Source organism: Oncorhynchus nerka, linkage group LG3, assembly GCF_034236695.1.
Source record: "Oncorhynchus nerka isolate Pitt River linkage group LG3, Oner_Uvic_2.0, whole genome shotgun sequence".
NCBI classification, from domain to species: Eukaryota; Metazoa; Chordata; class Actinopteri; order Salmoniformes; family Salmonidae; genus Oncorhynchus; species Oncorhynchus nerka.
Window position 1 is genome coordinate 47972411 of NC_088398.1, and position 15805 is coordinate 47988215.

The 15805-nt window shown below is 40.8% G+C and overlaps 1 protein-coding gene across 1 annotated transcript in view; it reads right to left on the reverse strand.

Moving 5' to 3' along the window:
* Positions 1 to 14035, reverse strand: part of LOC115116332 (aryl hydrocarbon receptor-like) — a 50025-nt gene extending 35990 nt beyond the window's left edge. The window contains exons 1-2 of the mRNA XM_065013005.1: positions 13522 to 14035; positions 7269 to 7456 (exon numbers count right to left, since the gene is read on the reverse strand). Coding sequence (XP_064869077.1) covers positions 7269 to 7456; positions 13522 to 13580 — 247 coding nt within the window. The 5' untranslated portion in view covers positions 13581 to 14035. The remainder of the gene's footprint in view (positions 1 to 7268; positions 7457 to 13521) is intronic.
* Between the last annotated feature and the right edge of the window lie 1770 nt (positions 14036 to 15805).

Here is a 15805-nt window from a genome sequence, read left to right on the forward strand (position 1 = left end):
TATTGAAAGCAGGTGCTTCCACACAAGTGTGGCTCTTGAGTTAATTAAGCAATTTACATCCAATCATGTTTAGGGTCATGTAAAAAAAAATGCCCAGTTGCCCATTATTTTAAATACCATGGCTACTGTAGAAGAAGAGATCTCTGCGACTTTGATAGAAGTGTCACAAAGGAACATAGCGGGCCTCTTGAGCTTTATGGCAGAATGTAGATTTCCCTCTAAATAGACATTCCCAAAATAAATTATTTTTCATGAGATGGCCATTAACAATAACTAGGGATGCTGCATAGTTCTTGAAAGGGACGGAATTTTTTGTTAAAAATAGTTAACGTGTACTCATTTGATGACATAAGCTTTAGTACATAGTACAAATATAATGAAAATATATTCAACAACTGTGGGTGAATAGGGCTTGAAATGACTGAAATGCTTTCTAAATATAGTAACAATCAAATTATAAATGAATTATTATAAGATTTCACTTTTCTTATAACTATAGAATAAATATGATCATATTTAGTGAAAGTACAAATTTGGCCCCATTTCATATAACTGACGACAGAGCATTTTCTGCCAAGCCTCCTCTGAGCAACGCAGAGACACCATTCTAATGTCTGCAGACTCGTTATAACTTACTTCAGTTTTATGCAAAAGGTCATTTCGTCCCTCTGTGACCAAGGGAAAGTGGTCGTGTTTCAATTCTACAAAATGATGTTGAGAGTATCACAGTGAGATGAAACCACGATTGCTGGATTTGCTCTGTCGCTCAGAGGTAGAGAAAATGTATTATTTTTGCTGGATATGCCAGAAAACCAGTCAAAGTCCCCTAAATATGGTTAGGGTGTGTGTGTGTGTCTCAGTCATCAGATCTCAGCGCAATCTGGCGCGGTGCATGAGACAGCGTTTTCCACCATCATACATTTTTTATTTTTTTTACATTTCTTGTGGAAGAATGGTGTCGCATCCCTGCAATAGAGTTCTAGACACTTGTAAAATCTATGCCAAGGCGCATTGAAGCGGTTCTGGCAGGTTGTGGTAGCCCAACGCCCTATTAAGACAATTTATGTTGGTGTTTCCTTTATTTTGGCAGTTATTTTGGCAGTCTATTAGGACCGTATCTATTCAACTTCCTGTAAGCCAAGTGAAAGCCCAGACTCACTGAAAGTTCAACAGTATGATGTTTGTTCCTCCACTCCCACTTTGGGACAGGGATGTTTTTCCTGTTGAAAAGGGACTCCCAGGAGGGAGGATAGAGGAGGAGGTGTGTGCCGGGGGGGCCGGGGGATAGGGTAACTTTCTGAACCTTGACCTCTGACTCTGAGTGCAGAGAGGAGAGAAGAGGGGAAGGGAGCTGTCTCGTTATTTTAATTCTTCTGCCACTCATTCTTTTCCAAATTGTTAAAAAATAGAGCCACTTAGGCATTGAGCATCAAAGAAGTGTAGACACTCAACAAACCAACTGTGTATGAAGCATGTATAGCTATCATCCATTGTGTATTAAAAATACCTCCTACAAGTATCTAAAAAAAGTCAGGGCAGCTTTTCTACTCACTACCATCTGTCTGCGTGATTTAGAGGTGCCAACAAAATGCCAGAGGAACAACACAACTGAGAGAGAGAGAGATTACACAGATCCACAAAGTATTTGAAAACAAATCCAATTTTGATAAACTCCCATATCTACTGGGTGAAATACCACAGTGTGCATCACAGCAGCAAGATTTGTGACCTGTTGCCACAAAAAAAGGGCAACCAGTGAAGAACAAACACCATTGTAAAATACAACCCATATTTATGTTTATTTATTTTCCCCTTTTGTACTTGAACTATTTGCACATTGCTACAACACTGTATATAGATATAATATGACATTTCAAATGTCTTTATTATTTTGGAATTTCTGTGTGTATAATGTTTACTGTTTATTTTTATTGTTTATTTCACTTTTGTTAATTATCTACTTCACTTGCTTTGGCAATGTTAACATATGTTTGCCATGCCAATAAATATCTTAAATTGAGAGAGAGAGAGAGAGAGAGAGAGAGAGAGAGAGAGAGAGAATTGCCTCCCTCACAGACACCTTTATCATTCTCCTCTTTATCCACTTTAACAGCGCAGACCAGAATCATCCTTCAGGCCTTCATAGCTCACCTGTGTAATTAAACATGAATGTAACACAGTTTATGAATCACCGGGTCACACGCTTACCCCACGCAAAGGTGACATAAGAACTTCTCTATGACAGGGAATATAAATCATATCTCGTGTGGGAGAGAAAAGGGTGAGAGGGCGCAATGACATATGAGGATGAGTCAACTCTCTTTAGGAACGTCATCACCTCTGGTTTGAGATGAGCAGAGCTGTGATTCGTCTTTCAACACTTTCAAACCGATCCATTCTTTAAATCAGCAAGTCTTGCACTGTACACAGACCAGGGACTTTCCAGAGCTAAATAGAGTGTGAAAGAGAGGGATACACTTTAAATAACTAGTTCTAACAGCTCATAAATCTATGGGATGTGAGCTTGTCAATGCCTAGCCCACTACAGGACCTCATGTTGGCGCCTATGGCGGTAGAGGTTGAGGGCTGAGTTATTGAGGATTCACTGAGAATGTGAAGAAAGAAGTCATTGGTTTTCTAAAGCTGAAACTGCCCATCGACGCTCACCAATGGCCAGGGTTATGGTTCTGGCCAGGGTTGAGAGTGTAAGAAGACATGGAGACTGAGAGGATATGGTGGCTGTGCCAGAGGCGCCAAAGTAACTGACTCAGCAATTCCTCTGCCAACGCTCTGGCTTTGATGTCTGTTAACCCTCAATGGCTGCCATGTTGAGGTTGTTGGAGTTTGGTTTTTGAATGATTAGGCATCTTATGAGTCACTGGACATTGCTCTGCATGATGTAGAAGCAAACATTTGGTATGTGACTGTCCCGATCCCAGTCAATCATTGTTAGGTAATATGGGCCAGTGGCCCAACACTTATGTAAATTCCACCTCTGCTGTGCTCAACACTCAATTTTTCGATATGATTAAGTGGCAGCCTGTGATGTTTTAAGTAGTATCCATTACATTTTTTATTGTATAATTAATATGTTGTGTGATTTGGGGGATGTGATTCCTCTGGGGAAGGGGGGTAACGTAACGACTGTTGAGGATGTGCTCGTTCCCTTCTATCAGATTCCTAGCATGCCATGCACTCTTAAGTAGCTTTCTCTCGCCAATGTGCCGAGAGCAGTGAAACATACCTGTCTGTTTCAGGACTCTTTCCTTCCGATTATCATCACCACAACAACACAAGGTAAAAAGAGTTAAAGATTTGATGATCTGAAATTCCAAGAGATGGACCACGATGACATGGTTCCTTTTCCGAGATACAGTACTGGCTCAAGACAGATGCTGATTGGAGTATTGAGCTATAACTTATGTCGTTATTTTTTTTTCCGTCTCAGGAATTACGTTAGCCATTGCCTGTTTATGTAAGTATTTTTATAGCCACGTTCCCTATTATAGCCATGACGTAACAGAGAGATTCACTGATGTATGGTATTGAAACTATACAGCATGATAACAAAAACATCCCGTTATGTTGTCTACCAAGTGCATTATTGGCGACACGTTTGTTGTGTCTGCGTCGAAAGTAAAAATGGCCCCAAAGGCTTCAAATATTTAGGTGACCCAGGTTAGACAAACAGAGTGACAGGGGCAGGCCTGGGCACATTTCTACAGATGCAACAACATCTTGATTTATTCATGTCCGCGCTCTGAGGCTGTCCTGCTGCCAACCCACTAGGGGAGTGCAGACTTTCAACAGTACATAAAAATAGTCACGGAACAAGGAAATACAAGATAGCGCTTTCAGATGTGTTTACAAATGGCCCTTGTTCAGGGAAATTAGCTGGAATCAGGGCCTATCGTGCCATAGTAAGATTGTTGTGATTCTGGGAGCCAAAGGAAGGCCTAGTACTGCTGTGTATGGAGATTCTAGTTCAATTGTTGTCATGTTGTTATGTCCTGGGTCAGCTGATGCTCTGCAGTCAACCACACAACGTTTCCTCTAGCTTTTCCTCCACAAGAGTCTTGGGTTTCTTACGGCATCTTTGTATTCTCCTTGGGTTATTTTCACACTGACAGAATGTACACAACACCATTTATTCACTCTGTCCTTAACTACTTTGTAATACGGAGGCTGCACTGATCTTTAATGACATATAAGTTCTTAATTGTCTGTTTACAGTGCTTGACTTGGGATGGAAGAAATGCAGGAGCTGTCTTTATCCAAGTGAGACCATTAGATGATGCTAACCGACATTCACACGTTACATTATGCTATAGAGATCTCTGATTATTCACTGTAAACAGTTTACATATTTTCCACGACTTCTCCATGACTTAACAACATTTCATGTCTATTATTATAACCTACATGAAAAAGTAAGTCTTATTGACACTACAAAGCTGCTGTGTCTGATCCCATGTAGACCTACCACCTCCTGCTGTTGTGCCCTTGATCAAGGCACTTAGCCCCCCACATACAGTTGAAGTCAGAAGTTTACATACACTTAGGTTGGAATCATTGAAACTCGTTTTTTCAACCACCACACAATTCGTGTTAACAAACTATAGTTTTGGCAAGTCGGTTATGACATCTACTGTGTGCATGACACAAGTAATCTTTCCAACAATTGTTTACAGACAGATTATTTCACTTATAATTCACTGTATCACAATTCCAGTAGGTCAGAAGTTTACATACACTAAGTAGACTGTGCCTTTTAACAGCTTGGAAAATACCTAAAAATTATATCATGGCTTTAGAAGCTTAATTGACATCATTTGAGTCATTTGGAGGTGTACCTGTGGATGTACTTCAAGGCCTACCTTCAAACTCAGCGTCTCTTTGCTTAAAATAAAGGGAAAATCAAAAGAAATCGGCCAAGACCTCAGAAAATAAATTGTAAACCTCCACAAGTCTGGTTCATCCTTGTGAGAAATGTCCAAATGCCTTAAGGTACCACGTTCATCTGTACAAACAATGGTACGCAAGTATAAACACCATGGGACCACGCAGCCGTCATACCACTCAGAAAGGGGACACGTTCCGTTTCCTAGAGATGAACGTACTTTGGTGCGAAAAGTGCAAATCAATCCCAGAACAACAGCAAAGAACCTTGTGAAGATGCTGGAGGAAACAGGTACAAAAGTATCTATATCCACAGTAAATCGAGCCCTATATCGACATAATCTGAAAGGCCACTCAGCAAGAAAGAAGCCACTGCTCCAAAACCGCCATAAAAAAGCCAGACTACGGTTTGCAATTGCACATGGGGACAAAGACCGTACCTTTTGGAGAAATGTCCTCTGGTCTGAGGAAACAAAAATATAACTGTTTGGCCATAATGACCATCGTTATGTTTGGAGGAAAAAGGGGGAGGCTTTCAAGCTGAAGAACACCATCCCAACCGTGAAGCACGGGGGTGGCAGAATCATGTTGTGGGGGTGCTTTGCTGCAGGAGGGACAGATGCACTTCACAAAATAGATGGCATCATGAGGAAAGAAAATGATGTGGATATATTGAAGCAACATCTCAAGACATGTCAGGAAGTTAAAGCTTGGTCACAAATGGGTCTTCCAAATGGACAATGACCCCAAGCATTCTTCCAAAGTTGTGGCAAAATGGCTTAAGGACAACAAAGTCAAGGTATTGGAGTGGCCATCACAAAGCCCTGACCTCAATCCTACAGAAAATGTGTGGGCAGAACTGAAAAAGCGTGTGCAAGCAAGGAGGCCTACAAACCTGACTCAGTTACACCAGCTCTGTCAGGAGGAATGGGCAAAAATTCACCCAACTTATTGTGGGAAGCTTGTGGAAGGCTACCCGAAATGCTTGACCCAAGTTAAACAATTTAAAGGCAATGCTACCAAATACTAATTGAGTGTATGTAAACTTCTGACCCACTGGGCATGTGATGAAAGAAATAAAAGCTGAAATAAATCATTCTCTCTACTATTATTCTGACATTTCACATTCTTAAAACAAAGTAGTGATCCTAACTGAAATCAGACAGGGAATGCTTACGAGGATAAAATATCAGGAATTGTGAAAAACTGAGTTTAAATGTATTTGGCTAAGGTGTATGTAAGCTTCCAACTTCAACTGTGGAACTGCACTGTTAGTCACATGTTGTCAACATCTGGTCAACCCTCCATATGGAGAGCTCCTGGGTGTGCAGGCTTGGCTTTTTCAACATTACAACCAAAAACTTTTGTCTTTGTAAAATGATTCCCTCATTCAATAAATCACGGATCAAATGGACAAGGTAGACTACTTCAAGCACGATATCTAACTCGGCATGTTAATATATAAAGCTCAAATATTCATGTTTCGGGGGAGATCTATGCACAGCAAGTTATTTGTCAATTCACTTACATGGCTACTGTTTAATAGAGGGGAATCCCAGCTTTCCAATGGTACAGGTTTATTTAGGCTCTACCGTGCCAGTGGAAAGGCAACAACAAAATGAATGCTTAGTTAGCTATAGTTAACTAGCGACATAACTGCTACAAGTTATGTTTTGAATTGGTGATCAAGTTAGTCTGTCATTATTTTATACCTGCTGCTGTCGATCTTAAATAAATACAAGCATTTCGTTAAACCCGCAATAACATCTGCTAAACATGTGTATGTGACAAATAAAATGGGCAATGGCCTACTCGCACTGGCACACATGCAGAACCACCACAGACAACTGAAGGGTCATTCCTATAATGGCTGATATGTTGTTTAATTTTTTATTGATTGATCATATTTAAAAGTGTGCCTTCATGAATTACATGAACAACAATTATTCAACTAATTTCCATGACCTTTGATGACCTTAAAAACCATAACTTGACAACTTGGTACAGCGCCTCATGTCATTCAGGCTGGCACATTTTCAATCTGGTTCAATCTCAAACAGCCTACTGTCACTCACAGATTCACAGACTAGCTGAAAATAAACTTGAACAAAGCGGAATCAGGAAATGAATGCCTACTCTCCTTTGCTATTCAATGAAGATCCCGCCTTCATTCCGCTTTGATCAACCTTTTTTGCCTCGGTGTGTGAATCTGGGCCAGCGATAGGCTACTTTGCTTCTATAGAGGAGCTGGTACACGGTTCCCCAAAAATGTGAAGTGCCGGTATGGCGTTCCGGACAGCTACGGCCCAAGTCAAGCAATGTTTGTTTGATTAATTTGGTACTTGACTGGCACTTGAGCTGACACTCACCTTTGAAGAAGCTCTTGACCTTCAGGTACCCAACGCTGAGGCGGAGCACGGAGAGCTTGTCCAGGCGAGAGCACACATCCTCAGGGAATGGTAGAAGGCCCGTCAGCCTGTCCAGCTCCCCGTTCAGCCGATCCCGGTGGCGTTTGGAAGGGTTCGACTTGACCACTTCTGGAGCAGGGGTTTTCTTGCTGAGGGGCAAAGAGACATTATCGTTGTGGTTAGTTTGTTGTAAAATACACTGTACTTCATAATGGCCAGTGTACACATCACACTGTCAATGACACATGTTATTATAGCTAAATGTCATAAGCTTTAAATGCTTGGCAAGAGTGACATCCACTAAAACAGCTTCCTGTGATGAAATACGAAGCATGAATCATTTAACAACGGAAACATTTCGTAACACTTTCATAAGCAGAGGGGAACAGGAACTTTAAAAACTAAATGAACCAAGACCGACTCACTTCAATCATCCTTGGCTGCAGGCCCTGCCAGGGCATAGCATTTTCTGAGTTTGGGGTACGATAGGGAGGTAGAGTTCGTAAACAATTTGTTATTTTTTGAACAACTTCAATTTCTTTTTGCATGCGACTCTTTCATTTTAGTTGTTCATGTGACCTGCTGCTGGCCGTAATGAGTCCTACAGCAGGATTAATACGAGCTCCCCCAGCTCAGCGGCTCCTACCAACAACTGTCTATCACGTGCACACAGAAAATAGTTCATGCTGCAGGCCGCATAGAGAAGGAAAAGGCATATATAGAATTCATAACTGATTACATGGTGCAAAAACTAATGCAATTAATTGATTATTGTTTGTTATTGATGGACACAGCTTTCTACCCAAACATACATAGGCTGCCTCTGCTCAACACTTGAACTTGTGAACGAACTAATCATTTGGGGGGGGCTTCTGGAGTTTGTTGTGCTAATCTCCCTCGCACAGTCAAGCAATGGCATTACGTCAAGAATCGTTCACAATCTAGTCCGTTTGCGGCCGCAATTAGAACTTGTTTCAAAGGTATCAAGAAATAATCTTATTTGTATGCCTAGCAATCACAACTGTACATAGTTTGAAGCACACTTTCAGAATTCTCAGTCACAAACGACAGCTCCAATAAGCCCCCCGTCATGATTCTTTCACGTTTTTAGTCCATCGTTCGCCGGTAGTGGGTCCTGCGTGCTCTAGGCATTACTGAATCAAATAAACAAATTCATGTTTTTTTGACTGAATGAGTTGAAAAGTCGGTAAAAACAGCCAAACTTCCCATCACTGGTGTATGACACACTAATAAAAACATGAACAGTATCGAAACCCAGTGAGCAATAGTGGTGCGCCGCACACAGTATTGAAACCCACTGAGCAATGTGGTACGCCACTCTTGCCCGAAAGCAGGAAAGACGATGCAACTCATAAACGTGGCAAATAAACATAGTGAAGCACACTGTTTTATAATGTGAGTCATCATGCATCATTAGCCTACTGCGATAGGAGTCAGACCAGACAATCGCAGCGCCTGAGGCCAGAGGGATGGCCTGCTTTAAGTAGAAAAGCGTTGAACACCCTACAGTGCAGCTGCTGGGATGCACTATACAAATATCACTCCTCTCTACAGTTTATCCAATATTAAACGTCCTGCAATGCAAAAAAAAGCCTGTAGTGGAATAGTGGAAAAAATTACAATGAACAAAGATGGAGAGTTATTCATCTCTACAAACGTTCACATCTATTTAATAATTCCAATGCAACCTTGAGGCCTTAAATTAGATTTTTTTTCTTCTAATTTCCACTGTGTCAAAACCAAGTGTTTATGGCTACATCAGAGGCTAGTCATGGTCTTTGTTTGTTTTGTTGAGCTCATGTTCTATTTCACTTCAGGAGCAACTGTGTGATGAAGTCTTGGGACCACCATTGTTGACCACCACACATGTCATTAATTGCAAATCAGACACACATGCTCAGGCTCAAGCCAAGCATGCTGGGACTGGAAGAGAGGGAGGGAGGGAGATGACACATACCCTAAACCCAAACCATGGGAGTCAGGAGGCTACAACTTCCCTCACACCTGCTGGAGCAAAAGTGGACGACTTCAGTACACCATTAAACGTTTTCAAATGTGGGTTAAGGGTTGGAGGAGTGGCAGCTGCTATTTATCTCAAGGGCTTTGTTCAAACAGTGCCTGTAACACATACTGTAACAGTAAGACAATGAATCCTCAGGGGACAAAAAGCATATTCACACCAACTGGAGAAAAACCATGATAAGTGGACTATATAAGGTTTTAATCCATTTCAATACAACAGTCCAACTCATCACAAGACCCAACCCAAACTAGTGTAGGCTAGTGAACAGCAGGAGATAACAGCTGCTGGTCAGGTTCAACAACCACACATCTCCCCTTCTCCCAAATTCAAGGGTTCCACCTTCCTCACAGAGCTGTTTCTCCCATACTTTGTGTGACTTTCCCATTACAGAAACCGCCGATGATCATAGGTATAGTTTTTTCCCCCTCTTCCCTATTGAATTACCTGCAGGGAATACAGCCATAATTCAATTCCCGGCCTTAGACCCAAGCAATAACTAACCAGAAATAGAGCAAGACTGACCTCACTTTTCAAAAACGCCTGCGGAGTCAAATGCCAGTATTCAGACCCATTTTTTTCCACCTTCGGTTGCAGTGCATCATGGGACTCCAGACACAGACATCAGGGCAGTCATTGTTAGAGTTAGAGCAAACTAGGTTTACCTCATCTCTCTCTCTTCCTCTCTCATGGATAGTCTATTTAAAGTGCAAAAAGACATGGCTGAACCCAAAGACCCTTCACTCCGATTCAAAGGGATTCATGTTGCACAGAGTACGTTGTAATGCAATCGGCATGCTTTTGTCTGCTCAAAGTGGGTGGTTTGGGGATCATGAAAGTATTTTGAACAGGCCGAGAATACATCCAAAAATGTGTAGGATGTACCCACAACTACAATCATGCAATCAGATCTAACAACTTTGAAACCATGGACTTATTCAGCGACATGGTGGACTGGAGTGGACACTCACTCAAACAGCACATGACATTTAGCATAAACAACACTGAAACACTCTGATGAAGGACAGCTTACTACACTACAGAAACACTGAAGGAAAGGCTACACACACAGAGAGCTACTTTATTTCACAATATCCACTCGCCGACGTCTTCCTTCCATTTATCTGTTCCTGAGGTGCTCTGAACATTCCTTCCACCTAAGCTCCACAGCACCGTAACGTATGGACACCCCGCTTCAAGTTGTCCTGTAGCCAGCCAGGAGGGCATCTCTCCTGGCAAGGAAACTGAGTGAGTCCCCCTCTCCACGAACCCCCAGGGAGCTGCAGTCTGATCAGCTGATCCCTACCACTAGAAAGACTGAGGGCTGCTGCCTATACGAAAAAGAAAGCCTGGCTATAAAGGCTGGTATCACGATGGTATTACCATCCTTGTTACTCTGTTCAAAGAAACTGTCTCTTGTCTCGAACTAAAACCCATTCCTCAGATCAGGCGGGGCAACATAAAAGAGACCGTGTAGCGTTATTAAGCATTATTTAAGGTTGAACATAGAGTGGGGGTTTTTCTCCACATAAACAACAGTAGCACACTCAGGTACATTATTAATCTAAACGTTTGTTAAAATATGTCTTTGGTCTGACATGTAGGCTGCAGTTAGAACGAACTGGTCCTAGTGAATTTTTGTTGTGTCCTAAGTTCAGCTGAGAACAGTGACTTGATGTATACAGTTGAGGCTGTTGTGGAGGCCTCCCTGTAGATATGAGACAACCATAGAACAATAAGCCACTATGCTGTTGTGCATAAGATTGGTTTTGGCTTTCTGCCTCACCTCTATCAGCTAGACTGTGTGTACACACACACACACACACACCTACCTTTCCCCCATTGTTAGCTAGTAGAGACATACTAATCCCCCTACCTCGCTGTTGGCCAACAATAATGTTGACACCAGCAGAACATGGTAAGCACTCTCATAATAAGCTTTTTGTCGTGTTCTGAAACAGATTAACAACTGTAACACCATACAAATCATTGGAAATCTACTTATGAACAGTGTGTTCTGCCACAAAATTGAACATTCAATAATACATTTTATCTTAATCATCCGTAACTCTCTCACACTCACAAACGGATACAAACACACACATCCTACTTAAGCTACCATGCAAACACACACACACACACACACACAACACACACCTTCCCACAATCTTTCCCACAAAGACTTTAATGACCTTAAGGAAATAATTAAGTCATATTGTCACACAGTGGGCTCTGGGAGTAATCACAACCTGATGTAGAAATGTCTCAGATATATTGTATATGTTAAACACTTTACATCAGGTAGGCAACTTAACTATGCAATTACAATAGTACTAATGTGTAAGTTGTCCATGTACTTTTCAACTGTACATTTAGAGGCCTAACAGAACAATCTGTCATGTATATTGAAAGAATAGTTACAGTTACTAAAAATATAATATTGGATATCTTTACTGTTATGCACATATTTGGTCTAACATGATTAGGCATATAACCACTTGTAGAATGCTTTAACTTACTGAAAACACAAGGGCAGAAACATATGAACGCATGCCGTAGGCCTATGAGCAAAGGCGAGAGAAAAAATTGACACAGAAATGAGAGATTCAGATGGACAGAACCCTTTTGGAATGCTACTATGCAGTGACCACAGTTTTTTTTTTACAGTCAGTCTCATGGTGCCTTTGTGCTGCAAAACCCAGATGGCTGTCCAGGAAACCTTAGGCCTCTCTGAACAGCCCCACATCTTCACAAAGACAGAGACATACGTCTGCACAGGCACATGTCTAAAGTTACTTATTTTTGATGTGGGATTTATACTGGGAAAGGTCTATTTGAAAAAACTGTATATGATTTCACTAACATTGAGAACATAGACGTTCAACAGACACATGCCCACAAGCACACATGCACATATAGCTGTAACACATTCCATCAATTTTGTCTGGTTGTTTTGACAAATCCAACATGTCATGCCTAAAGAAAATGCATTTAGAATGCATGAAAATAACAGCATGAAGATGGTAATGAACTAATATTAACCTGGTTAAATCAACGTTTTAACATTTTATTTTTAGGATATATTATAGTAAGCAAACTTATCTAGGTGTTATTAATTATTCATGCACGTGAAACATTCTCAATACTTTATTGGAATCATTTAAAAAAAAAGTGGAAACAGAGGAAAAGTACAAACATATTGCATCGCTTAAGTTTTCCATGAAGGAAAAGTTTTGTTTTTTCCAGCCAAGCTATTAGTAAATCTTACTTAGTCGCGAAATACGGCATTATAAAACATACGTGTCTTTTGTAACTGGGTTGTGTAATAACAGTGCGTGTCAAAAAAATATGCTTAAACGAAAAAAGTAGAAAAGACGCAGAAGTGTTTTCGCATAATGAGAAGAAACCGTATATCAGATTACAATAACATACTTCAGGCCAGCGATCATCCCGCGCACCCCGCCCTCCTTTAAGCATCGCGTGAGAGCGCAGCCGACTCTCAAACTTGATTGTGATTAATGCAAGAGTACTATTTCCATGCCAGACCAAAACTATACACGATGAGAGATTCTTAAGGTGACCCGGTGAAAACTAAATGGAGGCTCAAGAACTTCTGGTCAGGCATACATTTACAGCAACACATCAACACAACACACATGCACTATTACAAGCTTTGCGTGCGTAAACGTGAGACTTTATCCACTGTCTGTGTAGAAAGAAAGCCAGTTACCCCAGAAGAAAGAGTCGAAAATTTGCAATAGACCAACACTAATAACCATTTATGAAGAAAATAATCCAAAAGCACGAAGTAAATGATTATATTTAGCTGCATGGATAAATAGCCAATGTAAAGCTTAAACATATTAATTATATCTCACCTGGCTATTGAATACGCCATTGAATTGGCTGTTACTGAAATTACATCGAACGAGAGTTAAATAACTCACTTGACATTATAATGTATGCAATGCACACATTGTATTTGCATTAGCATATTCGTGAGAAATTGCATTATAAAATGTCAATATATTTGGTATATATGGTCGGGAAAAGACATGTTGCAAATGTTAGAACCATGCACGATTCTGTAGACTATCTAGCTCATGCTAGACCTAAATCGAACTTCCCAAAACATTTATTGTCTGGTCAAACAGGTTTAAATGACATCCTTACGTTTTCTGAACGGGCTTCTTCCGCTTTTTGACAGCATAGACTCCAGCGTTACTCAACATGGTGACGCTTCTGCTGTAAATCGGCTATAAAGTTTTCAAAAACACCAACAAAATAACGTGAATCCCTTCAAAGATAATTTGTTCTTAACTGACTTGCCTAGTTAAATAAAGGTGAAATGAAAAAAAAAACATGTAAAAATAGAGAGGTCTCTTTGTAACGCAGATCTCCCGCAACTCAACGCGACGTAGACCGACCCAGGCGGTCAAAGTCGACCGTGTTAGACGCGCGGTGAAAATCCAGAAGTGTTTGGGGGATTAAGCAATTTTAGGAAAATTCCCCTGAATGAATAGCCTAACATGTGCGTGATCCTGTTCTTTTTCCGTGAGAAGTCCAGTCTCTCCAGACCCCCAAACAAACAATAAAATACTTATTCTAAAGGGGTAGATTTTGCCGTAGCCCAACCCAACCCTTTGAACAGCTTCGGAGCTGCTCTTTTACAGCAGGTAAAATTGGCCTATCGTTTTTGGCATGGGGCGTTGTCAGGAAATCATACACGGACAGTCGGAGCACTTTTAAGGTGGACCAGAATAGAAGTGGATACCGGAGAGCAGTAGAAACAGCGCAAAGAACTCCCTACGTTGGTCGCGTGCATTAAATCGATCATAAACACATTCATTTTCATTTAGAATCAGTTAAACATTTACATTTGCAGGTAATGTTATTCAATCATTTTAGTAACTACAGAGTTATAACAACTTTCGATATGACATGCACAAATAATATAACCATGTAGGCCAATGCTTATCCTCTAACATGCACTAAAATATAATTTGGTTCTATTTGTGATGCTTGATGTGCTGCAAATCCCGCCTCTCCCATCTCACTGGTTTTTAGGAGCATATACACAATTTTACGGTATTTTACTGTGTCATTACACAGTACTTGCATTGATACCATATTTATATTACAGTCGGTGTACTGTAATGTGAAATATAGATTTTTACTTTCCATTGAGCTGACTGTAAGCTTCTGTCAAATTCACAGTAACATCTTTACAGAGTACTGTATGCAGGTGCGCCAACTCAACATCATCATGGGTGACACATCTGACTAGGGGGAACCATAGCTTAGCTGGTAGAGTTCTTACAGATATTTTGGATGGATCCGTGCCTGCATTAGTGAAAGAAAAGTAATAGTGGTTTAATTGTACAATATCATGGTAATAATAAAGTAATAACCTACTAATTTAATGTCAATACATTTATGTCTGACAATGATGGGCTGACATTTGCAGCACGGTTTCAAGCATCAAGTTGGTGCAAGCCTCACTTATTTAATGACAAAAGCCTGGAGAGTGAGAGAGATTGATAAAAAAAAAGTTCAATTTAGCCCCATGCAGAGCCCTGGTGGCTGTCTGTATGTTGTAGAGCATATAGACCAAAGAACACAGCCCATATTCCCACACATCACCACACCTCAGTGACAGTCAGAAGCCGTGCGTGTGGCACCCAGAGACAGCGTTTCACACTCCCAGCACTCCCTGTGGCCCTCTGTAAACAGCATGTTTATCTAGAAAACCCTGTGACACTTCCTCATAGCAAGCATCTGTCACCATGTTCCCATCCTGTGCCCGAAGTATGCAGGGAACTCCATTCTCCTCCCTGTCCATCAGTGAAAGTAAGCTACCATTGCCTTTCACAAACAAAAGATGAACAAACATTGCTCAACATCCTCAGCATAATCTCAAACAGATGTAGGATCTAAATTTGATCATCCTGTTGCAGGAGAACTTTCCTGCAATGTAGAACATTTATACATTTGAGGTTTAAAACTGCTTCTGAAGTTCATAATTTCCCTTGTAAAATGTTCAGACTTTATTTTCCAGGAAGAAAAATGTATCAACCCCTACAAAGATGTCCATGAATTATAATCCACATAATAATTAACATTTCCTGATGTAGAAAAGTGGCTCAAATTAAGATCTTACACATGTACACTCATGATCTACTACTGTGGGCCATGATTGAGAGGTGCTGTAGGTATATGTATGGAGTATCTGCCATGTCTCTATCATTGGGAGAGGATACATTCTGCCCTAGGGCCATGTAAATCACTTCCCTAACAACCAAACAAATAGTAAAGGAAGAGAAAAAAAAGGCTGAGTATTTGTGGACGTGGTAAACTTTGCGACGTTCCAAGGGTGACCTGCTTTTCAAGTCTGGCTTCTCTATTACCTGTACAGGCCCATTACCTGTTACCTGTAACCAACCACACATTCATAAAC